General features: G+C 34.1%; 1 protein-coding gene across 9 annotated transcripts in view; it reads left to right on the top strand.

Moving 5' to 3' along the window:
• Window positions 1-26533, top strand: part of MIA2 (MIA SH3 domain ER export factor 2) — a 49629-nt gene that overhangs the window by 22092 nt on the left and 1004 nt on the right. For 5 of the 9 annotated variants that reach the window (XM_039351775.1, XM_039351773.1, XM_039351777.1 and 2 more), the window contains 22 exons: window positions 1451-1570; window positions 3634-3655; window positions 3750-3838; window positions 5706-5777; window positions 6437-6547; window positions 7389-7460; window positions 8291-8395; window positions 8794-8916; window positions 9375-9498; window positions 10061-10107; window positions 10501-10591; window positions 11965-12103; window positions 13940-14041; window positions 14814-14874; window positions 15791-15826; window positions 16580-16647; window positions 18564-18646; window positions 18990-19118; window positions 22662-22820; window positions 23703-23834; window positions 24765-24838; window positions 25586-25817. In XM_039351775.1, the coding sequence (XP_039207709.1) occupies window positions 1451-1570; window positions 3634-3655; window positions 3750-3838; window positions 5706-5777; window positions 6437-6547; window positions 7389-7460; window positions 8291-8395; window positions 8794-8916; window positions 9375-9498; window positions 10061-10107; window positions 10501-10591; window positions 11965-12103; window positions 13940-14041; window positions 14814-14874; window positions 15791-15826; window positions 16580-16647; window positions 18564-18646; window positions 18990-19118; window positions 22662-22820; window positions 23703-23834; window positions 24765-24838; window positions 25586-25817 (2191 nt within the window). Of the gene's footprint in view, window positions 1-359; window positions 542-1450; window positions 1571-3633; window positions 3656-3749; window positions 3839-5705; window positions 5778-6436; window positions 6548-7388; window positions 7461-8290; window positions 8396-8793; window positions 8917-9374; window positions 9499-10060; window positions 10108-10500; window positions 10592-11964; window positions 12104-13939; window positions 14042-14813; window positions 14875-15790; window positions 15827-16579; window positions 16648-18563; window positions 18647-18989; window positions 19119-22661; window positions 22821-23702; window positions 23835-24764; window positions 24839-25585; window positions 25818-26533 lie in introns of those variants that run through there. The other 4 variants (XM_039351782.1, XM_039351779.1, XM_039351778.1 and 1 more) reach the window with 3 other exon arrangements.

Raw genomic sequence — 26533 nt, 5'->3', positions numbered from 1 at the left:
TTGCAGTAGTTGGAGAAAATATTTTGCAATGGTTCTACTCCTTCTGAGCAGGCATGTCAAATTGGGAAGAAGAGTTGAGGCCTCTTCCCTTTTTTAAAAAAATCTTTTTAAAAATCTGAGTGCAATTATTTGTCAGATTGGGTTGAGGCAGGGGTGTCAAACTGCTGGCCGATGGGCCGGTTTTATCATACCGAAGCCATGCCCACCCTATTGCCGGCAATGCAAAAAGAGTCACAATACGAAGCTGTGCCCACCCTATTGCCTGCAATGCAAAAAGAGTCACAATACATCACGACATGTGACGTGGCAAATTTGACACCCTTGGGTTTACCTTCACCCCCCCCCCCCCCGCCAAACAGTAGATGGATGGAAGTACTGAACAAGCACTTAGAAACTGTGGGGAACTGGATGAGACACATGGGCTAAAGTTGAATCTTATCAAGATGGATTTGCTGTTTGTATAGAAGTCCTCTGGCTCCAGATTAGTCCTATCCCTCATTCCATATGGATCTGAACATATGAAGGAGCAAGTGCACACTTTGTAAGTTTTTCTCTGATCTCATAGTACCTGCTAGATCAGCAGGTAGATGCTGTAGCCAGAACAGCCTTTGCTCAGCTTCTGTACTAAAGTCAATTGTGAGTTATTATTATAGTAGTACAACAATGTTACTTGACAGCCCTGATGAGCAATGAGACCCCCCAATGTAATATATTCTGATTAGAGGCTGAATTCCACATATTGATTTCAATTATCAGCCATATCCTTGGTTTCAGGCATCTAGCAGAATTCTCCTTAGCATCATCCATTATTTAGCATTTGCCCTTAGCTCTGATTGAAGCACTAAAAATAGACAAATTTATAATGCTAATTTTCATAGCTATATTTCTCATTTTGTCTACAAAGTTTTCTGGGTATCATTGGTAACAAAAGGTTGAAGTAGATTAACAGCTTAATCTGTTGCATGTTTAATTGGGGGTTAATTTGATTTACTTGTTAAAGTTGTTCAGAATTACTGTTTATGGCCATAGTCCTTTTTTGCACGCTTATCTGCAAGCTCCTAATAGATTTATATTGGAGTAAAGAAATATTAGATCAGGTCAAATATCACTTACTTTACAATATGATTAAGTGACTAATATTTGTCTTATTTGCCAGCATATATTCAACAAATCTAAAATATAGAGTTTCTGATAATACTGTAGTCACTTCTAGAAAAGGAAGAAAAGTAAATACTGACAACTCAATTGATAAATAGTACTTGGCATTTATATGTGCAATTGCCCTGATTAATGTAATGTAAGTATCTGCTTTCCCCTTTTATGTTAATTATACATTTTAGCTGGGGAACATTTTATTAAATGCAATGATTATGAATTAATATGATCAAAATATGGAAATTATGTTAACAATTGTTCTGTCAGGCTTTAACTTTGTTTTCCTTCTTTAAAGGTTGTCTCATCATTTCCTGAAAATATGAGACCTGGTCCGGATCTCTTTGGTTTTTCATGGGAAATTATAATCGTTGCCATTTTTACTGTTTTACTGTTCTTATGCAGGATGTATAAGTCAGTAAGTATGCAATAAGGCATTAAATTGGAATGCTGTAAAATCATTCTGCTAAGCATCTAGCTAAAGTAGATTTTTATACCATGTTCCTATGTATGCTTATTTGCCAGTAGGTCAATTTATGGATAGTCATGTTAAAGACTATAATCCTAAACTGCTATATAGATTCAGAAGAAGGATCCTCTTTTCAATCAAAATATATAAAGTTTGTATTGGAAATATTTTTAAAATAAAATTAAGCTTAATAAATTTTGAGAATTATTAGCAAATTTTATTTTCTTTGACTAAACCTCTTTTGATTTGAAATATTTAACACAGCATAATTTGACATTTTCAAATCTAATTTTGTGATTTATAATTATATAAGAACAGCACTGTGCAAAATGTAACTTATAATAAAGTATATAAACACTTTTCCTTTCTTCTTAAACTAGCTTTTGGTAAAATCTCTCTCTTACGAAAAGATGATTATACAACCCTTCCTTCCTTGTCCTATTTAAATATCTTGGTAAACATCCCCTTGTAATCTAAAGCATTATACAAAATTTAGTTTACTTTTTGCTTATATATTTTCAAAATAATACAACAAATAAGTTATGGGAAAACTTTGCAACATTTCAAAATTGCCTCCATTTTGGAAATGCTTGCAATTTTGAGGCAGTGTATTTTTATTTTTTGATTTCTACAGCCGCCCAAGAGAGTCTCATAAAACATAGAATAATTTAAAAAATTAAGACAATTAGACAGTACAAAATCAATATATATAGTATCAAATGAAACTGTTACTATAGATCAGGGGTCTTCAAACTTGGCCTGGCTGAGGAATTCTGGGAGTTGAAGTCCACAAGTCATAAAAGGGCCAAGTTTGAAGACCCCTGTTATAGATAGCAATGTAGCCAGGAAACGGGGCCCTTAATACACTTAGGGCACATAAACAAGTCTTCATGGCCTTGCGAAAAACCATGAAAACCACCACCTCCCTGCAAAAGAGGAGATTGGAGACTGGACAAAAGCTGTCTAGACTAGTTGGGTCAAGTGATGGCCCTTTCAGGAGAGGACACAGCACTGCCTCTTTAAGAACCAAAGGAACCATTCCCTCCTTCAAAGAGTTATTAGTCCCCTCCCAGGCATCCTTAACTAATAGGGATGGACACTGATCTAACACAGAGCTGGCCAAACTAGCAGCCACTTCCTACAATGCAACAGGATGAACCCCTCCTCCCCCAAATACCCTTGCAAAACTTCATTCCTATAGCCTCTACTTGTGCTGCCTTAAAGTTCAATACAGAGTGAATGCAAGCAACTTTATCCGCTAAGTATGCAGCATATTCCTCAGAGCAACCCTGCAAGTAAGACCCAATATTGTTCCCTTCAGGGGGGGACCTTGTTACTCAAAATAGGGCCACTGGGCAACTATCTGCAGATGCAGTAGGGACAAAGAAATAATTATGTTTCCCACCATTACCACACAAGATAGCTTCTAATGATTACTATAGCTCATGTTTGATCATCTTCAGTTCCTTTCATTTGCCAGCAGTACTCTAGCCATTTCTTAGCCCACTTTAACTCTCCCAACCTCTCTATATACTATGAGGTGGAATCGTGGGGATGGGGCTGCTCAGGCACAATTCAATACAAGTCAATGACCACTCTCCTACTTGGGAGCAAAAGAGGTCTGGTTGTGAAAAATAATATGTTTTCTTCTTTGATAAGTCTATTTAACTTCACTTAAAATATTTACTTTCACTACTATTCCCTGTGCTTGAGACTAATCAGGTTAAAAATCTTAGCTAATTGGGTGAATGTGGTTAGCTTTAATCTTGTTTTATTTCAGCTAATGTCTTATAATTGAAGAAAAAGCATTCTAGGAAAATACTATTATTCTACCCATTTTAGATATTTTATCTGAATTAGTGTAAGGTCTTTATGTTATGTTTGCTTCAACCCCCCAAATCTATTTTTTATTATGATACACTAATCTTAAGACTTAAATTGAAAATTGAGTTTCAGTCTCATCAGATACTGTAAACAAATTGCAATATTTGCTCTTTTGGTTTTTTTTGCAGGTTAAAAGTAGACGTTATGTAGGTAAGTTAATTTATTTTCTATGGGTTTGGCTTTGTAGATTGTGTTGGAGTCATTTTCTGTTAAAGGTTATAATACTCATCTCTGTTTTTTTTAGAAAGAGAGAAGCAACGTGCCAATGAGATTGCTGAACTAATTGAAGAGCGATGTAAATTAATGGATAAACTCAGTCTCCACAAAAAAGAGGTAATTTCAATTATTTCAAATGTGAGCAAATAAGTATGGAAGGGTAGGCAATTTATGGGGTTCACTATCAGAACTTGTTAGCAAAATGGCCAAATTTGATGATATAAATTACACCTTTTTTTCTAAAATAAGGGTTGTCCCTGAAAGTAAATTTGGTTTTATGTGCCTTTCTGATGTAAAATGTATAAGAAAATTTTTGATTTAATGAGTCACAAATGGATTAGAATTCAGTGATTAAAATGGATACTATTAAGACAAGATGAAGTTAGAAATTATGATAACAAAATCTGAGGGAAAGTCCTTCTTAAATTGTTTATATTCCTTATCCTGTCAAATGCAGGACAAAATAATAAAAGAGACTTAACATTTCATATTCATTAAGACCCAGGATCAGGATATCAAGAGCCGAGGTGGCGCAGCAGTTAGAGTGCAGTACTGCAGGCCACTTTAGCTGACTGTGTTCAGCAGGTCAGCGGTTCAAATCTCACCGGCTCAAGGTTGACTCAGCCTTCCATCCTTCCGGGGTAGGTAAAATGAGGACCCAGATTGTTGGGGGCAATGTAAATATATATATACATTGCTTACTGGTGTACACCGTTTAGAGAGTGCTTGCACTTAAAGTGGTATATAAGTCTCATAAATAAATAAATAAATAAATATCAACAAAACCTGATTAATTCATTCCTTTTGGCAGAGCAATCAATAATGTGCTGTGAGAGAATTAAACACTCTTACACATTATATTTTTTGGCTACAAGCATATTGTTTTCCAGTTCAGCATTTTTGTTGTGAAGGAATACATTTATTAAAGAGTGTTCTTATTGCTGTCCTAGCTATCCTACCTCATGAAGTTGTGCAAATGTCATAAAAGAAAAAAAGGGGGGAAAGCATTAATTACTAGGAAAAGGAAAAGAAAAGAAAGAAAACACTTTATTTTCTTTAAGTCAGAAGTTAATTTCTATGGATATTTAGCATCTTTATCTTAGCTTAGAAATGGCTTGATAGTTTAATGGGATCACAGAACTGACTTGAAGTAAACAAGTCAAATCATACTGTTCCGCAAAAAGTTTGGCAGTGGAACTGTACACTACTGAACATAAAATAAAAATAGATTAATTAAATTTAATCTAAAAACACAATAATTGGGATAAATATGACAACCATGAAGGGAGAAGGTTGAAATTCTTGTTCTTTATTAAAAGGGATGTGCAAAACTAACAAATTTAATTTAGCATTAATTGAAATTACTACACAATGATTATTTATAGAAAGTTAAGACTTTTGCTAGGGATGGAAGGTGTAATTTTATCACTCTTCCCTACTTCAAGATTTCTTAAGGTATGACTTCCTGTGTTTAAGAAATCTTAGCTCACAATAAATACACTGGAGTTTAACCATACTAACAAGGAAGAAGCCTCACTGAAATAAGCAAAAGGAGTATAAGGGACTATATGAATAGTTTATTATCCCATTTACAGAGATAGCAACTTCTCTACTAAGTTGGAGGTAAAAGGTTATTGCTCTGACTAGAGCAGGAGACCTTACAGTGATGTCATCAGAGAGAGTGACAGATTCTTTTTAAACTCTTCTCTGGGCTTGAGGAAATTAAAAAGAATGGAAACTAGCAAGGTATTCCAATTCTGATCCTTAAATCTCTCCACCACCAAGTGGCCTAGGCCAAAACCATTTTTTCTGAGAATTTATTAGAAACTGATAGTTTCTGTGCTAAATAATTGTTCATTTGTGCAATCTCAGATTGCTTTTGGATCAGTCTGTCATAAAGAATTAAAACAAATTATTTTGAACTATTGGAACAAAATGAGAAGTGCTTCTTTGTTTAAAACGTAACATGATGTTCTTAATTTAGTTTGCAGAATTGGAAAACACTCTGAAAGACGGCAGCTTTCTACAAGAGTCAACCATTGCATCAAATATTAAGGTAAAATTGGAAGAGACAGAACCACTTGTAGAGTATTCTGGTTTCTGGTTCAAATGTAACTATGATGGTTTATTCAAAAGTCCCTTAGTATTTATTTGTGCTAAGTTAAGTGGAATTCCAATCCCACATAGTACAGTTAATGATAGTTTATAATACAAATATTTGCTAAATACTATGCTCATTAAAGAACCCTTAATTGAGCAGCATAATCAAGTTAAGTTTTTCTTATGTAAAGGTAGAATCTAAAATGTTGACAATTATAGCATTTCTGGTAAATAAAATTGAGGAAAAGATTTGAGCTATTTCCAAATAAATAGGGCAGCTTAAGCGATAATGTATTGGTGTTCAGGAAATAGATTATTAATATTCCCTAATATTAAAGTCTGTTTTACTACAGGTTCTTGAAATAGAATTAGGCTATCAATTAAGCAAGCTTGTACATAACCCTTCAGTCAACTTAGAGATTTTGACTAGATATTCTTGAGTTAATTTTTTATGACGTATACACAGTTTGATAAATTTGCTTTAGGGTATTTTTTATTTATGGGGCTGCTCCTAATTTGTGATTATTAATTACAGCTAAAGGTTTTTAGTAACTATTATGTTCTAGATCACATGTACGTCTGAATGTCAGCATGTTTTAAATCTTGGTAATTTAGACAGAGTATGAAGAACTGAACAGTTCAAACTCGGCACTCAAGCATGAAATAGAACACTTAGAAAAAGAATTGAAAGAAGAGAAATCTAAACAATTGGAACAAGATGATTTGGTAAGTCTTCTATTAAAAAGCAAACTTTCTGAGGCAAAAATATTATAATACAAGTTGGCTATATGTTAAAATTAATGCCTTGTTCTTTCATTTTTTAAAAAGTGGATAATATCTCATGGTTGATTCAGTTTTGCTTATTTTGATGAAAGTAAAATACATTTCAAAGAAAATATATATAGCACATTAAATTTTGCTTTTGTTTTAATTTCTTAATGTCTAATAATTCAATTTCTTAAACATTTTAATTTAATTACTTATGCTTGTGAGAGAGAATGTCAAATACTTGTAGTTGAAGATTAGAAAAAAGATAACAATACAATATTTTGAATAAGTTTTAATCTTCAACACAGTGCTATGATTTCACAAACTTTTGATTGATTCTGTGTATATTTTCTCAGAATTTATCTGTGTTATGCTCAAGACTGTTGGCTCCAAAATACTGTGCTAGGAAGAGAATGGATTAGTGGCGGGATTAAGTATCACAGGATATTAAAAACAGTGAAATCTGGTTATCTCTATGACTAGAATGAATTATTCATTTCTTTTGGAAAATGGAGGAGTTACTATTTATCAAGTCAGAGTATTGGGGATTTTTTTTTTTTTGCAAATATTTAAAACATTAAAGAGGGAAAGGTGAAAAGAGGATAAGAGAATGACTTGACTCTTTCATATAACATATATGGCATCCTAACATTAATTGAAAATAATTTTGAACAATATGCCCAGATGAAAAAAATGTAATGGTAAACTACATGGTAACCAGTGCCCAGACATTTTGAGTTGGCAGTATTAATTACATTGAAGAAACTTTTATATAAAATAGTGTTTAATATTTTTGTAGATGGCTGAAATACAGAAAAAAAAGGCATCTTTAGAAAATGAAGCAAAATCTATCCAGTTTCAAGTTGCTGAGGTAAGCTGATATTTAACTTGATGTTTGTATAGGCAAGTGGGCATATGCGTCAAAACAGTATACTTAGAAAAAAAAAGCTAATTCTGGATGTTGATATTTGACAACTTGTTAATTTCCTGCTTAACTTAAAAAGATTTTTTTTTAATGTAAAAGATTAGGCAGGAAAGCTGAGCTTGATATGTACCCCAGAATGGCTTATTTTATCTCCTTGGCATTGCCTGTATCCAAGGTTTTAATACTATCATAAATAGATTAACTCTCTTTAGTACTACTGGAGTTAGTTGTCTGGTTTTGATAGTAATTGGGTATTTTGGGGAAAAAAATTGAGAATGCTTTATTTATGTTCTGATATATTGTCTAGTACTTCAGATCAATTTGACCAAGATTATCCTTTTGTTATCCAAAGTTTTTTATCTCCTTTTCAGAACTGAACCCATTGCTTAATCCTGTGTCATGAAAATACAGTGTTGTACAATATTCCTTTGCTTGAAAAAAGATTTGTGTATGTTCCTTAGTAGTGTAGCCTAGCAGGTCTTCCAGTAAGGAAAGCAAGAGCTATATTAGCACTACTTTGGAATCTTTCTACGATTCTTATCCCAGTATTTCTGGGGATTTATGTGAAAGGTACTGTTTAAATACCGTCAAAGGCAATCAGACAAGTAACTATTTATGAGTCAGAAGAATTGCATTTTCTGTGGTTGATTTTTCAAGACCACTGCCAATATGATACATATAAATAAGGTCCCTTAATTTAAGGAAGGTGCTACAAAAATATTAAATAAATAAATAAATTGATGCATGCTGCTTAATATGATCTCCATGTCATTTAGGCCAAAACCACATTAAAAGTATATGAAATTAACAGAGAGAGATTGAAGACCTCTTTGCAAGATGCAGTAGAGGAAAACAGACATCTTCATGAAAGTGAAAAACAAGTATGTATTTTTCACTGTCTCTATACATACTTAGATTTTTATTCTTTAAACTGTTAAATATTGTACAAAAAAGAAGAAATTCATCCAAAGGAAGTTTTCACAGAGCTTCTGCTTTTATAATTGCATTTAATTGCATTTTGAGACTTTGCTTTTCAGCAGATAAATTTATTCAGTAGTGATGAAAAAAGCCCTTTGGCTTTTTTATAACCCATCTGGTGGATTACTGGGTCAGTTGAAAATGGAAAGAAGATCATGTACATAAAAGGGAGTGGGGGAGACAAGGGCAACATAATGTCTCTAAGCTCTAATTCAGCTTTTGCTATTCACTTTGTTTTTTGTTTGATTTGTAACATATTTCTTTGATATAATATAGTGATTTTGCAAACTTCCCTCTCTAGTTATTACAAGAAGCTGAAGGATGGAGTGAACGATTTAGTGAGCTAAATGAGCAGATAAAAATGTATGAATCATCTCAAGCAGATCTAGAGGAAGCTCTTAAAAATAAAGAAAGTCAAGTCAAGGTACACATATTTCTAATTTTTTAGCATTGAGCGGTCTAGCAAAAATATTATAGAGATTGTTCTCAGAAAACACATTCAGTAGATTTTAAATGCAAGTGGCTGTTTCAGAAATCAAATAAACCACTGCTAGTTAGAGATTTGTGGTGCCTAATAAGGAGAAAATGCTTTCATGCTTTGGCTTCTGTTTTAAAATGGTCATTGAATGGAAACTGAAATTTGCCTCTCATTCTGTAAATCCAATTTTGCTAATGTTTACATGATCCTGACTTACCACAGTAGTTCCTAAAAACTTTTTTTCTCTCTTGGAAGAAGCTGTCATATTAAGATTCACAATACCCATAAAAGCATGAAACATATTACCTTGATATTTGTTTATTTAATATAGAGTCTAAGATTCATTCACACTAACTTTCTCTCTCTTTCTACCTCCCTTCTCTCTATTCTAAAATACTGCTTAGTCTCTGACAGACTGCTTGTTAAGGATGAAGGACTGGAGCTGTGCAACAGGAGAGCATGATTCTGTGGGTGACAACTACAAGGATAATGATATAAAGAATGAAACAGAAAAGGAGCAGCACTTGGGTAAAAATATTTTCAGATTTCAAAAAGGAAACCACTGTCGTTATAGACTTTGTCTTCAAAAAGAAATAAATTATAATACATGCTTGTAGAGAATAGCCTATTTTATTCAAGGCATAATGTTTTTCTCTCCAAAAGCTTTATATTAATATATTCTGGATTTCTCAGAGCTGCATGATGTTAAGATCAGAATAGTTTTTTTTCAATATCATCCTTTGAAGTAAGATTAAAAGCAACAGTAAAAACAAGTCTTTGGGTGTCCTTTTCCCTTGCACTCACACCCCAATTTCTTAAGTAGAAATTGCAGCATCAGCAGCATTCACTTGGGGGTCAGCTACATTTATCTTAAGGATAAAGTAACAAAATGTTAAAACCAACTGAGAAATTCTGTTGCTTCTCAGAGGCTTAATAAATAAATCCTTGCTATCTTCCACATTCCTGTTTAAAGGCACATTAAAATGTTAAGAGAGAGGACAAAAAGAATATTTGTAGTGCTAGTGTTATTTTTGTAAAATCCAAGATTATTTCTCTGAGTTTTACTTTTTCTCTCAATTTCTTTAATCAGATGTTTCAGAAAAAGAAACAGTAAAGAAGCTAATTTATGCCGCAAAGGTAATTGAGTAATACTGTGAAGGTTTTAACTATTTTAAAAATCTGTAAAGATTAGCATGTAAAAAAAAGTATTTGGACTATGAGAAAATACTTTATACATTGAAGGTCAGGATATTGACTTTTGGGAGGAGCTATAATTGCCAACATTGTCCTCCACTCTCCTTCAAGAATGGAAATCTCACTGGAACTCTGGATTCAGGCTAATTTTTAAATAGTATATTTAGAAACAAAATGGTACATTGGTTGCATTTCATTGGACAATGTTCCCTGCACTTTAAATTACAGTACAGACAGAAAATTAATTACAATTCATATGATATTTGTTCTAGAGGTGCAAATGTATTCTTTCTAACAAAAACGATCTTATCTAGTTTATCTTCCTTCATTGTATAGCTAAATGCTCATGTAAAATCTGTGGAAACAGAAAGGAATCAAATATATTCAAAGTTAGCTGATGAAAAGAAAGCAAAAGAGGAACTTACAGGTACAGTAATCACAATTTTACCATAGATTTTTAAGTGAGTAAGAGTAAGCTGAATATGCTATTTTTAAAATTAGGGTTTTTGAAAGTAATAATTTAGAAAAAAAATCAATTCTTAGTTATCTCCTCCTTTCCTAAATCTGCTTATGCATAGTCTGAGGAAAAATTGCAGATGAAAAGTAAGTCCCTTTGTATGAGTGGACATTGGATGTCAGATTTAGCTTTTTATAATAGCAATTTTATTTAGATAATTAGGTATCTTTTAAATGAGATTTATTCCCTAATATATTTTGAATAATTTCTCAGTTCTCATAAGATGAAAGAATCTAAATTTTTAATGATTTTTTTTAACAATATCCCTCACCAATTATTTAGAAAAAATGTCATCTGCTCTAACTTTAGTAAAGGTTTTTCCAGGTTGTTATTTTTTTTCTTTTTGTTATCCTCAAAATCTTAATGGTAAATTTGGAATTGATAAAAGTGGAATCATGAATATCATTTTATTTTTGTATGGGAGTGAATCTGTAAACACTGAAGTTAGTGAAAAACTGACTAAAACATTAAGGCAGAAAAAATAGATTTTTTTTCTGTTTGTTCTCCTCTTCTCAAAATCAATAAAGAGTAGCTGAATCTTCTTACAGATAGAATATCATCTAGAGCAGGAAAAAAATAGTCTAATGGCTTTTGTCTTTACAAATTGATGAACAGTGGCTAGCAGTGAATGCTTTAGAACTGTGACCTATAGAATGACTTGAACTTCCATTTGAATCATATTAATAGATAAAGCAATTCTCACTAATAGCACTCTAAAGCCCGCGCTGTGGTGTGTTTTTATGGAACACATTGAACCAGCATTGACTGTCTTTGTTGGAAAAAGAATATAAAGACTTAGATTTAATAATTGGTGGTATATCTTTAAAAGCAATAGCTCTTCCAGCAGACATTTTCTATGACTGTTTGATCAATCCTGCACATCAGCTTTCAAGTACTTTGGCATTTCAAATATTTAGACATTAATATGTCACTGAGTAACAGCTCTGTTTCCTGTTTTAAACTGGTGTGTCCCTATGTAAGCCAACAGTAAAACTCCATCTTCAGATACATGTGGAAATAAATAATATTTTGCATTTTTGTAGAAGTACAAGTCATTTCTCAGCTATTAATACTAATATTAAGTTGTTATATTAATACTAATATTGAGGGTTTCTTTAAAAAGCTATAGCAATATGTACAATATTGTGGAGTAACAATAAAGCAGAATAAAATATTCTTGATCAAACTAAGCCACGTTTTTTTCAGAATGAGCTCATTCAATTTCTGAATTTCAGTTTTATGGTTCCGGTATTTGCTTATTTGTACTTATTTCTTTATGACAGAACGGATTGAAAGGCTACAAAGGGAACATGTCACTTTGCAGTCAGAAAATATAGAGGTTCAAAATGAAATTCAAAAGCTTCAGCAAAAGCTTAAAGTCATGACAGAACTGTATCAAGAAAATGAAATGAATCTTCACAGGTATTACTGGCAATGGATTTATTTAATCACACATTAATTTGTTACTAAATGTTATTTCTCTGTAATTGAATGCTTTCAATTTGTAGCACAATATGTAACCTAAATTTGCCAAATTATTTTACTAGTTTACTCTCTTGTGCCAATATTGAATAGATTAATATCATTAAATTCAACTCTACAAGAGTTATTCAGTTACTCTAAATCCTACAGGATACCTTAAAATAATTATTTTTATAATATTTACTATGTTTTTGGTTTATTGGAAATCATTTTGGAATGCAAAATCTTTTTTTAAACTAGTATGATCAATCTGTCATACAAAGAACTGAATTTTGCTTTTGAATTCTTTAAAAAGGCCTATCCAATGTTATTTCACTGTGTAGCCTGAATATATAAAGATCTTAGATACCGAAATTGGATACTTTTTTTGTGTGTGTATGTGTCTGATTCTGCCAATTACTTAAAGAACATAGAGACATCAAATAGTGAAAGTTTTAGTTTTACTTCCCATCGTCATTTTATCTGTACACATAAACACACCATCTGTACACATAAACACTCCAGAAGACAGGCTTCAGATACAGAAGGATCTGGACAGACTTGAACACTGGGCACTAACTAAAAAAATGAAATTCAATGGTGAAAAAAGCAAGGTTCTACATTTAGGCAAGAAAAACCAAATGCACAAGTACAGCATAGGTGGCACCATGCTCAATAGTAGTAACTTTGAGAGGGACCTCGGAGTCCTAGTAGACAATCACCTAAATATGAGCCAGCAGTGTGCTGCAGCTGCCAAAAAGGCCACCACAGTGCTAGGCTGCATTAACAGAGGGATAGAATCAAGATCACGTGAAGTATTAATACCACTCTTCAATGCCTTGGTAAGGCCACACTTGGAATACTGCCTCCAGTTTTGGTCACCACGATGTAAAAAAGATGTTGAGACTCTAGAAAGAGTACAGAGAAGAGCAACAAAGATGATTAGGGGACTGGAGGCTAAAACATATAAGGAACGGTTGCTAGAATTGGGTATGTCTAGTTTAACGAAGAGAAGGACAAGGGGGGACATGATAGCAGTGTTCCAATATCTCAGGGTCTGCCATAAAGAAGAGGGAATTAAGCTATTTTCCAAAGCACCTGAAGGCAGGACAAGAAGCAACGGGTGGAAACTAATCAAGGAGAGAAGCAACCTAGAACTAAGGAGAAACTTCCTGACAGTGAGAACAATTAATCAGTGGAACAGCTTGCCTCCAGAAGCAGTAAATGCTCCAACACTGGAAGTTTTTAAGAAGAGACTGGACAGCCATTTGTCCGAAATGGTGTAGGGTTTCCTGCCCGAGCAGGGGGTTGGACTAGATGACCTCCAAGGTCCCTTCCAACTTTACTACTACTATTATAGACACCACATCCAACAAAGTTCTGCATTAAAACTTTTCAGAGTAAAATCATGCATCATTCAAAGACTCTATCCAAGTTCTTTTACTGCTCTTTTTATTTGGAAATTCCACATGTTTCTATAGCAGTGTTTCTCAACCTTGACAATTTTAAGGCATGTGGACTTCAACTCCCAGAATTCCACAGCCAGCATTGCTGGCTGTGGAATTCTGGGAGTTGAAGTCTACATGCCTTAAAATTGTCAAGGTTGAGAAACACTGTTCTATAGGGTATATTCTATAGTAAGTGCAAGTGATTTGCAGTTTTTACAATAGTCATCTATTACCAGAACTGCAAAACACAAGTTTGCAAGTTTTTGGGAAATAATTTTTGTGAAAGTGACTTTCATATGAAAACTAAAAAACAAAAGTTATGACTAACGTAATATTTACTTTTTAAAAGGAAATTAACTGTAGAAGAAAAAGAACGTTTACAGAAAGAAGAAAAACTTTCCAAAGTTGATGAGAAAATTAATCATGCTGCTGAAGAACTGAATACTTATCGGTAATTTCACCAAGTATTATAATTAAACAATTCCAAATTTTTGAAAAAGAAATGGAAGATTAATTGGAAGAGTACCAATCTAGCATTGTACTTGAGATATTTCTAGTAGTGTTTTGTGTCAGAGGAAAAAAGCATTGCCCACAGATCTATGATGCAATATTAAACACTTAAGTTTGCTTTCAAAGATACCCTTGCAAATGGAAAGGGAATCCCACTCATGCAAGGAGAACTCCCATCTCCATATTGTGTATGTTGTCTGCATGTTGTGCATGTTATTTATGGTACATTCCCCACTAGTCAAGGACCATGGAATCCTAGGGCACAGCTGGGAAAGATGCAAGAGACTGTAATCAAAAGAGGAGTCAGAAAAACCCTGGTGGATAATAAGAGTTCCCTTCATCCTTTTTGGGGTTTAATTCAGAACATCTCTGGAAGACAACAAAGGATTTAGATAGCTGATGATTACTGAGAATCAGTTAGACATATTTATTATTCCTTTTTAAAATCACAAATACTAGCATGCTTAAATAGGAGCACGTCATTCAAAGCAACTTCAGTTAAAAGTAATTCCATTCACAATGTCTCCTGTCGCTTTTAGGCAAACAACGAGATTGCAACAGGGAGGTTCTGATATGTTTGGTCCCCTTTTTCAATAATCTTTCTAACTTCACCTGGTTTATAAAAAATAAAACCAATTTGTTTACACTTAAATCATTTAATAAAGTTTTGTAACAATAATAACATAATTTCTCCTTGTAATAATATTATATAGGCATCTGGCAAAAGATCTTGAAGAAGAACTGGAAAGAACTGTTTGCTCTTATGAGAAACAGGTATGTATTTTCTTAATTGAAAAATTTCCAAGTTTTTTTTACCTCATATAACATGGCTTCAGTTCTTTGGGCTTTTTTTAGGAAAAAAAGTTATCATTTGAAATTACTTTTCAGTGGTGTTCTAAATTATTTCAATTGGAATTTTCTTTGATTCATATCCTTCCTTTCATTAAGGAGCTCATATCCATTTAGCCATATTTAAAACTTCACAATTTTTTGTTTAAAGCTAATATGTAACTACAACAAACTAAGACTGAGTCTCAAATCTACATGAAAGCAAATTGATACGACTTTTATTGAATCCTTTCAGTAAAATTTGTTGTCTGGTAAATATATTTAGAAGTGTGGTTTTAAACTATTTTTGGTTTAGCGGCAGAGCTTTGTTGAAGCAAAATTTTGTTGTAGCTTTACCGGCTTATATTCGATAGTATAAAGCCATGGTGGTGAACCTATGGCACGGGTGCCAGAGGCGGCACTCAAAGCCCTCTCTGTGGGCACGCGCACCGTCACCCCAGTCCTAGGCCTTCAGCTGGGTTTTATAAAACCTTTTCGCTTTAGGCCTCCACCACCGTGTAGCAAAAAAAAATAAAAAATCAATCAGTCAATTTCAACTTCTCATAGGAAAAAAAAAGATCTTGCAAAGTTGGAATTGATTGATTGAACTTTTTAATCCCACCCAGTCTGCTGTTACCACCATAGCCACACCCACCCAATGGGCCACACCCACCCGGCACCCGACAATGTATAAGTGGGTTTGGGGTTGCAGTTTGGGCACTCGGTCTCTAAAAGGTTCGCCATCACTGGTATAAAGTACTTAAAAATATTGTGTTCCATTTTTGATCTGTTAAAAGGAACAGATAAAATGTCACTCAGTTTGATTTTATTTCTAAATTAATGTATAGTTTTGTTTTAATAGATTAACTCACATGAGAAAAAAGCTCATGATAATTGGGTAAGTTAAAGCACTATTTTATTGCCCATTTGGAAAAAAAATACAGCATTGGTGTAAGGTGTTTTTAATATGTAGGTTACATATATGTTCAGCTGTTAGATTTTTTTTTCCCCTCAAAGACACATGATTGCTCTTTGGGGCTATAAATGTTTCAAAATGGCCCTGTTTCTTTACATTTTATGTTAAATTTTATTTTAATTATCAAATTTACAAACTGCCCATCTACCTCACCAAAGAAGGGATTATTTTTCCCTCTTAATTTTTTTTAATTTTTTTTCTTAATGCTTGGCTGTACTTTTGTAAAAAAAAAAAGCTTAGCCATATTTCCTATAGCACATCAGAAAGATAGAGCAAGAAAATAGAGTAGGTACCAAAGCTTTCAAAAGTTTTCAGTGCAGAATTGTCACCCATATAGTTGAATACATATCTTCCCAGATTTTTTTAAAAAGATAAATCAGAAGTGCAATCTTAAAATCATTTTCTGTTTGTGGATGCTACATACATTCTTTTCTGAATTATGACTTTCAGAATTTATTTTCTTTAAATACCAATAGTCCCTGTTTGTTAAAAAAGATTGGATCTGCATGCTTTATCTGATTGTTATTTAAAGTAATGCATGGGCCTTAAAGGTAGTATTCTAGATTTTAAGTGAAAGGATTATATATTGATTTTCAGAATATTTGTTGAACTTTCAAAAATTACAGCACATTTATTTATTTAGACAAAATTCTGATATGTGCTATATATTTGAAGTTGACAGCCCGGGCAGCTGAAAGACAACTGAATGATATGAGAAAGGAAAATCTACACAGAAGACAAAAGTAAGTATAAAGATGTTCATGTTTAGAAGTTTTAGCGTTAGTTCTAAACAGTAATTTTATTAAACATTACTACTAAAGGATAACAACTGAAACACAAAAGGAAAGAGTAGAAAGTGCAGAAAAGAAAAAAATAGAAACAAAAGAAAGTAATAATAATATAGTAAAGAAAAAAAGATATATGGTATTTAAAAAAATTACTTCCCCCTTCATCATGTATAAATAATTTTCATAATTTATCACCTTCTCTTAAATCACAACAAATGATCTCCCCCCCTTATCTCATCTCTCATTTATAAATAAATCCTTAAAGTTCAGTTCTGATTAACAAAAGCAAGGCCTCCTAAGAGTCAGTACAGGGTTAAATCCAGGTGGTTATAAATGTGTTTTTGAACAAGGCGGTGATTCTGTGTTATTCCACCACTTCTTAAAAAAAAAAACATACCTGGATCTAACAGTTCTAGGTAATCTTTCTCCAGTCTTCAACTTTCCATTTTTAGAGAGATATTTTAGATGCTGTAGTGGGGGTGATATATCTGTCCTGCCCCTGTGTGATGTCTTAGTGACTTGATTTTATCAGTCATCGTATTTTCTGGACAGTTTCAGATATTGATAAAAGGGCCATGGTGTTACAGTTGATATTGGTAGGGAAGGAGTATAGGCCTAACCCCTGCTTTGCAGTGGTGCTCAGAGTTTTTCCCTGTCCACCACTATTTGACACTTACATAAAGCCACTGAATGAGGTCATCTATTGGAACAGAATTAATTATCATTAATATGCTGATGATATAAAGCTTTGTATCTGTACTCAGGGCTAACCAAGTGATGCTGTCAAGGTTTGTCCCTTGTGTCTGGAAGATGCAGTGGTGTAAATGGGAAAGCACACGTTTTGACTAAATCCAAGCAACTCAGAATGATTATGAGATTTAGGACCTCTCCCTTTCTGAAAACTTATCATTTTTAGTTTTGTATAGAGTTGCTCTCCTCCAGAAATAACTGCTTTGCATTTTGGAGGTCGCCTTGAATTAATGGCAGTAGATGCAGCTGTGATGAAGCGAGCCTTTGCACAAATTCATATTGTATGTCAATTGCACTTGATTCTGGATCAGGAAGTCCATTCATGCTTTGATCATATCACACGTTGACTATTGCAGTTTGGTCTACATCAGGCTGCCCTTGTGGACCATCCAGAAACCACAATTAATCAGTAATGTAATGGGGTGTAGCCAGGAATGGGATGACATCATAACAACACTAAAGCTAAACAGGTTTCCTATAGGCTTTTGGGTGCAGTTCATGGCAGTGGTGGGATTCAAATATGTGAACAACTGGTTCTCTGTGTGGATGCTGCTTCCAGAAGTCCATTCTGGGTCTAGATAACAAAAATATAGCTACCAGTTCTGCCAAAGTGGTGCGAACCAACTGAATCCCACCACTGGTTCATGGGCATACTTAAGATCACTACATAGAACAATGCTATCTAATGATACTTGCTCTGTCATGATTTCCTATCTTTCAGAACAGCATATTCTATGATATTTGGATGGGTCTAGTCTTCTATAAGACTTTAAAAATGTATTTCTCCTTTTGTGTTCCCCCCAAATTCTGGGTTAGTACAATGAATGAGCCTGCTGGAAAATGGATTTGGGATTTTGGATATGTTGAGTACTTCCGTTTGTGCTGTTTTATATTACGTTGTTTTATGTTCCTAGTTTATTTTGTTTTATTTTTAGTCCTAAATTAGTTTCACAGAATCATTTTTGCAAGTTGAGGAGCCATCCAAATCATATGTATGTATAAATCATTGAATCAGTCAATGCCTGTGATCTATCTGATTAACTGATTTTTCTTTGCAGTAGAAAAATTAAATGGTCGAAACAGTCATATGGAAAATCATAGCTTTTTGTTCCTTTTTGTAGTTTGACAGAAATAGAATTTAAATGCCATCTTTTGAAAAAAGATCCTTATGCTTATGATGATACAGCCACAGCATTTAGCAGAGGTATGGCTTTTTATTTAATTTCCAGTGTATTTTAAAGAATTAAATTCCTTAATTTTTGAATAAATATACTAACCTACCAATTCAAGTTAATTAGTATTTGCATTTCATTGAATTATAATACCTAATTTTGTTTCCCAGTGATTTTTAAATAAAACCTGCATAATTCCTTAAATGATTTATAAAAACTGACCTCTGTAATTGCAGGGCCAATAAGAAAAGTCAATCAGTTGACTTTATTATGTTCCAATTTAAACTACAAATCTGAGCTGATAAATAATTGTTGTTCTATACACCCATTAACATTAACTTTGTGAATTTTAGTATTTTGTTTTAACTGTTCCAGAGCAGTCCCCATATGGACCCTCACCAATGGGCAGACCTTCATCTGAAACAAGAGCTTTTCTTTCCCCCCCAACCTTATTGGAGGGTCCCTTAAGACTTTCACCTGTGCTTCCAGGTGGAGGAGGAAGAGGTACACTTCTTAAACTTGAAAACTTAATGATTCTGGATTCTCTCTCCTCTTAGTCTATCCCTCCTTTCTTGGTAATCATTCTGTAAAATCAACTTAAAAACAACCCTTTTCAGCTAAACTTATATTATCTATATACTGTAAATAGTCTTTAGCATGGAGCTGAGAGCAGTAATTCCATATATCCAACTTTATGTATTACATATTTTTGTGAAAAATCTGCAGAGAGGCTCCTCTTCATGAAGGCACTTTTTTACACTTCCTGACTGAATTTTTTTGTAAATCTTTGATCCACCAGTAATTATGAAGCCATTTGTATAAAGATTAGTTTTGAAATTAATTTACTTTAAAAAAAACCCTAAACCAATACTGCTCATTCATTAGATTAGTAAAACTGGACCAATGGTAGTTTAAAACTAAAATAAATGAGATGAAAGGAAAAGCAGGTCATATTATCCTTATGTTACAATAAAATACCGCATGGGTTTTTCCATCTTAGATTGTTGATTGTGGCCAAAAAATAGCTTTAAAATTCTTATACTTTATTCCAAAACTACTGGGCTGTCTGGCATGAATAAGTATAATAAAGTAGGTAAGAGATCAACCCATGCCATGGTTTGAGAATCAGAATAAGATACTCAAACTGTTTACCTGCTTTTGAACTAAAATTAATTAAAAATAGAAAGGGTGAATAAGGTTGAATATAGTTTCAGTTTCCTTTCCTACCTGTTTAGAGTGCTTATTTCTCACTTATTCTTCTAAAATAAGGAAGACTCTTTTAACCTCTTTAAAAGATGTGGTGGGTCTCTTGGAGGAGGTTGGGTTTGGGACAGAGTTGGGCTCTGAGGGCAATGTTTACTTGAAAATACATAGTGATTAGGTTAATAACAATTTTTTCTTCCTTCCTTTGATTTGTAAGAGGAATCTTAATATAAATGTGATAGTGATAGTCATAGTGATAGTTTTCAAAGCAGCAGCCTGACACGACTAAACAATTGCATACCTAAGGCAAAGAGAATACTAAGGAAATTTGCAACTTTTGCAGACAGGACAAAACAAATAATAGTTTATTTCAAACTGGAGAATTGGAAGAGTGTAAGCATAGGCATCTCCTCCTTTTATCCTACTTAAACCCTCTTACTGCATATTTGTACAAGTTTTTGTATATTCCCTGTACATATATAAGCTTAAAGTTAATAGGACAGTACAAACATAGGCAATTATAGAACCAGTGGCAGAGAAGAACACCCTGATGAACCTCAGCGATCCAAAGTTTGAGCGTTTAACAGCAATTAAGAACAGTGCCAGATTCAAAGATTCACAGTATTTTTAGAGTTCCAGACACTAACAAAAGTCTTAAGGAATATAAACAGACTTTCAACAATGCATGTTTGTGGTCAGATAAAAGTTTTATCTGAGAGCCAGCTTGGTGTAGTATTTAAAGCATCAGTCTAGAAACTGTGTTCTAGTCACACTTTAGCCACAAAGCTAACTGGGTGACTGTGGGTGAGCCATTTTTTTTCTCTAGCCCTAAGGAGGCAAAAGCAAACCACTTCTGAAACTGTGGCTAGTGTTCACTGGCCCAATTCTGATCAGAATGTGTGTGGAAGTGAAAACGCAACCCCCTTTTTAATTATATGAAGAGTTCTTTAATGTCCATAACATATGTGAATTTTCTAATTTCAGAAGTTTTATTGCTCTAGATTGGGCCAGTGGGTGGATGTAGAAAGCTTACACATCCCTGTTAAATTGCCAGGTTTTTGAGATGTAAACAAAAAAAATCAGACCCAGGTAAATCAGTTCAGAATTTTTCCACCTTTAACATATAAGCTGTATAGTTGAAAAACAAACTGATTTTTTTTAAGAAGAAAAAAATAATAAAAAGTGTACAATAACGTGGTTGCATAAGTATGCACACTTTTAAACTAATACTTTGTTGAAGCTCCTTTTCATTTAATGACAGCATTCAGTCTTTTGGGGTAGGAGCCTATCAGCATGGCACACCTTGTCCTTGGAATCTTTGCCCACTATGCCTTGCAAAAGCACTCCCAAGTCTGTTAGATTGCGAGAACATCTATGCACAGCCCTCTTCAGGTCACCCCACAGATTTTCAATTGGATTCAGGTTTGGGCTCTGGCTGAACCATTCCAAAACTTTGATCTTCTAGTAAAGTTATTTTGTTGATTTAGAGGTATATTTTGGGTTGTGATTGTTGTGTTGAAATGTGAAATTCCTCTTCATCTTCAGCATTTTAGCGGAGTCCTGATATTTGGAACTATTTATAATTCCCTCCACCTTGATTAAAGCCCCAATTCTAGCTGAAGAAAACATCCTCAAAGCATAATGCTGCCACTACCATGTTTCACTGTTGGTTTGACGTGCTTTTGATAATGCATAGTGTCATTTTTGCGCCAAACATACTTTTTGGAATCATGGTCCAAAAGTTCAACCTTGGTCTCATAAGACCATAACACATTTTTTTCACATGTCTTTATCAGACTTGATGTAGGTTTTTGTGAAATGCAGTCGGACTTTTCTTTGTAAGAAAAGGCTTCCATCTTATCACCGTACATCACAGCCCAGACATATGAAGAATACAGGAGATTGTTGTCACATGTAGTACACAATCAGTACTTGCCAGAAATTCCTTTAAAGTTGCTGTAGGTCTCTTGGCAGCCTCCCAGCTCAGTTTTCTTCTTGGGCTTTTTTTTTTTTCATAAATTTTGGAAGGATATACGCTTCTTGGTAATATCACTGGTTTTCTCTACTTGTTGTTGTCTTCACTATATTCCATGGTAAATTTGTTTGTACTCGTCTTCTGACTGATACCTTCCAACAATGAGATCCCTTTGACATTTGTAAGCTCTTTGCAGACCTGGCTTTTGGTATAAGAGGCAACTGAATAAATGTCAGAAAAATCCTACTAAAACAGCTGAAATTTATATGGGTTTGATCAGTCACTTTGCTTGATGGCAGATGTGTACTGATTACTATTTATCATCAGTTTGAATGCGATCAGTTAATTCTCAATATAGCCACATCTCTACTTGTAAGATGGCATACTTATGCAACCTTACTATTGTACTTTTTATTGTTATTTTCCCCCTAAAAGATATATTTGTTTTTCAATTGAATTATACAGCTTATATGTTATATTAAAGGTTGCAAAAAATTCTGATTTATCATGGTCTGATATTTTTACATCTCAAAAGCCTGGCACTTTAACTGGGTTTTCTATATCCACTGTACATCTCGGAGAATCAGTATTCTAGCTGCATGATACAAAGTTTACATAAATGTATTGTGAGCCAGCTTAAATATCACAACACATTATGTTTTATTATCCTATTTGTAACTTCAGTGAGATTTTACTTGTGTATATAAATCAAATTTATCTTTTCACCTAAACTTGATAAATGAGTAATTTTATGATAAATATGACCCAGACTTATATGTTTTGAAATGGACATTGTTTTGGTATTTACAGGTTCAGTTAAGACTATTAGATATTGTGCTAATTGGATTCATTGTAATTTTTTTTATTAGGTTCAAGAGGACTGGAGAATCCTAGCATAACTGAAGTTGTTAATGAAAGAGGAGAGCTGAACATCAATAGGTTATCTGATCCACATAGGCCACCTTCTGACACTGGATCTTTGTCACCTCCATGGGATAGAGATCACAGAGTAATCCTTTCTCACCCAGGTAACAAAACATGGTCTGCCCTTCTTTGCTAAATACAGAAATGAAACTACATTGAAATATTCCTGAGAACTACTTTGAAATGGATCTTTGATTTGGATTCAGTGGATAGATACGTACAAATCATTTGAAGGTGGTGTACTTTAAAACATTGTTTTTTCCTCAAATAAATATTTATTTATTTACATCCCACCTTTATGAATTTTATAATAGCTCAAGATGGAGAACATACATAATACATCCCTTTTTTTACAGAATTAACTGATTTAAACATTTTAAGGGGTATATTTTTGGTTCATTTAATCCAAAACTTATATGATTAGAACCCTAGAACCATTTCCAGATTACATATTTCTGAAAATATATAAACTACCCTCATAGTACTGATATTCATCTAGTCCATTTTTTTTAAAAAAAAAAGGGATGTCCCAGGAATTCTTCAGACTAGTATAGTTGAATATTTTTTCTAGCATCATATGTTATAGATTAATTCTCCAGAGAAGATATGTTTACAGAGAGAAATCCAACATTGAAATGTAGAGGAATTGCCTGACCATGGGAGTTATTAAACAGCCTGCTTTCTGGAGTTATTGGGGCTCCATTACAAGATCTTTTCAAACAATAACTGGATAGCAATTTTTGCGAGATGGCATGGGCAGTTGTATGGATTAGAGGACTCCACTTCACCTTTCAATCTTATGATTTTATAATTCTATATTAAGTATATAATAAGTATCAGATGTCCATTAACATTTATTGGGAGCATGTGGTCTTGTCTCTTATAGTTAACTTGTATGCACTGGTGTATAAGGAATACAAAATAAAATAAGCTCTCGGCATTGTTCAGGAATTCTTCTGAAAGAGCTTTATTTTTTTATTAAACAGTAGGTCACCTCTATAATGAGCAATCTTTTCCTCGAAGACCAGAAAGATTTTATTCCAATCCTCTAAACTCTGGAAGGCTTTCAGGACCAGCTGAACTAAGAAGTTATATCATGCATTCAGTTGATAAAACAGGTTGGAATTGTAGTTTTAAAATACTAAAATTTAAAAGTAATTCTTTAGAACCTAGACAAATGCACATTTTCAAGCTTTAATTCTTCTTCTTAGTAAGATAATCTAAGAATGTTAGTAAGACATCTAGGTATGTTAGTAGTAGGTGTGATATGTTGAAAGCTGTGTTCTGTGCCCTCTGTAGTAGAGCTCTGTTTCCAGTTTTTCACATAGAAAGAAGCAGTGCTGGAAGTTAGGAAACAAGTGGATCTATTTTAACTGCTCATCAGATGTGGAAAATAGCTGTGTTGTGAGAATAGGAGATAATGTATGCAACAAATATTTCTCCCATGCTGCCCCATAACAGCCTTTTCAGGAATCTTGACTGTTCTCTCAGGCTGTGTATGTTGCATGGGGATGCATCTGCCCATGCATATGAAATCAGGTAGAAGAACATTAGCAGGATTGAGGGTGAGGGGAAGTTTACTTAGAAAGGAAACATGAAAAGAGAACAAATTTGTTTTAAAAATAGAACTAAATACAGCCCAATACACTTAACATGATTTCACACTAAATATATATTTAAGACGTTTAATTCAGCACTAGTAATCATTGGTTATTCAGACTTGGAAACAAATCATAATAAATGACTTCATTTTCAGTAGCATGATATTTAAGCAGCATTCTTGATTCTTGCACGCCAGCCATGCAAGCATAAAAAGGGAAAGTTTTAAATGTTCTGTACAGGAATGTTAACATTTATTTATTTTGTATCTGTATGGGGTGGTTAATTTTTTGAACCCGAAGAAGCATTCATGTGTCTCATTTAGCATTTGTGCTTAACAAATGTGTGAAAACATTAGACATTGTATCTTGTGTCTATAGCCATCTGGAAGGAATATGTTTGTGAGTCTGCTTAAGGTTAAAATGTGCTTTCCTTTCCTTCACATCCAGATGGACCATCATCTGAAAATAACTCCAGAATGGACTTGAGTGAAGATGAAATAAGAGATCATGCCAATGGCAGTGTAAGTAAAACACAGAAAAACTGAGAGAGAAAAAAATAAATTTTAAATTTGCAGCGCTGGAACTGATTTTGTATAATTTGTATTTTTGTGTATCTTTATTTATATGAATGCTTCCATATTCTAACACTGAATAAATGTTAGTTCAAGCAGTGCTTCTATAACTGAAATGATTTTATAACTGAAAAAGCAAAAGAAAAGAAAGAACACGAGGTTAAAAATAGTTGTTTGGTAATGGCTGGACCGTGCATTTTCTCTATAGCAGGGGTTTGCAACCTTGGCAACTTTAAGACTTGTGGACTTCAGCTCCCAGAATTCCTCAGCCAGCAGAGGAATTATTTCATCCTCGTTTGGTAGTTGTGCTCTCAGAAGAGAGAAGGCAATTTCTCCTGTTTTTCCCTGTCTTTTGAAAACTGTTCTTCATTGAGGGAACAGATGCAGGGATGGCTTAAGGGGCCTCAGAGGAGAAAATGGCTCCATGAAGATCCTACCCTCCACTTAACCCAGAGGTTTTCACTGTGATCTCTCCCGTTTGTGATTCATTTCTTTGTATCCTATTTTAATTGATGTCTTTTCGCTTGCAGCTTTTGAAAATGGATTTGAATACATTCTTTTTGGTTCATGCCTTTGCTTTGGATTCCATTTCTACTCTAGTCTGCTTTCATAAGGCACATGTAAAATGACAGATGCTTTTCAAAACGTTAACTTGCCTCCATTCCCTTTTTTAAAATTTATTTATTTATTTTACAGAATATGTACAACATACACAATCCGTCTCTTCCTCCTGAAAATGAAACCTTAGGACCAGGAATTGTGCCACCACCACTTCCCTTTTTGAGAGCTCCTCTAATGTCAATGGATCCCAGAGGACCTTTCATGAGAAGAGGCCCTCCATTTCCACCAGTACCTCTTAGTTCTGTATATAGTTCCCAGGAATATTTTCCAAGGGATTTTGCTGGTTTGCCACGTCCTCTATTACCAAGTAAGTAGTAACTAAGTTTCTAAATACTAAATAAATCCCTAGGAAAACATTCACAAACCATAAGTTGAAGCACAGTCCAAGAAGAAATTGATGTATCTGGATCTGATGTATCTTTTTCTGTTAGAATAACAATCCAATTTTTTTGCTTTGGAGATTTAATTCCAGTTAATTTGCCTAGGTCAGGGGTCCCCAACTCCCAGTCTGTGGATTGGTACCGGGCTGCGGCATGCCAGCAACCAGGCCGCACAAACAAAGCCTCATCCGTGGAATGCAGGCAGCACACAAAACCACACTGTCTCCGGCCCGTGGAAAAACCTTTCTCCACGGAATCGGTCCCTGGTGCCCAAAAGGTTGGGGAACTCTGGCCTAGGTGCTTCTGATACATGATTTTTTCCTAGTTTAAAATTCTTTAAGAACATGAAATTTATTATTAAAGTTGTTGCTAAACTCTAGCTTGATTTAGTAACAATTTGTAGTTCTAGGGCACATTCTTAAAGGTTCTTGAGGAGCGATGCCTCCCTGTTTGATCCAGATATCATATGCCAGGTCCCTAAGCTCTGCCCCAAAGCCCGTTTGAGGTGACCTCAGGCTAACCAAGAAATACTGTCAAGGTTCCTTCTCCTCCTTGGAGGCTGCGGAGGCCTAGATGGGGAAGGCCTTGAAGATCTGTTTTTTCCTCAGGCATTACAATGTCTTCTGAAAGATTTTTGCTAGGA

Source organism: Crotalus tigris, unplaced genomic scaffold (genome assembly GCF_016545835.1).
Source record: "Crotalus tigris isolate CLP2741 ecotype Arizona unplaced genomic scaffold, ASM1654583v1 scf7180000018371.15429387391:27106975, whole genome shotgun sequence".
Classification (NCBI taxonomy): domain Eukaryota; kingdom Metazoa; phylum Chordata; class Lepidosauria; order Squamata; family Viperidae; genus Crotalus; species Crotalus tigris.
This window is presented reverse-complemented; position numbering and strand designations above follow the sequence as displayed.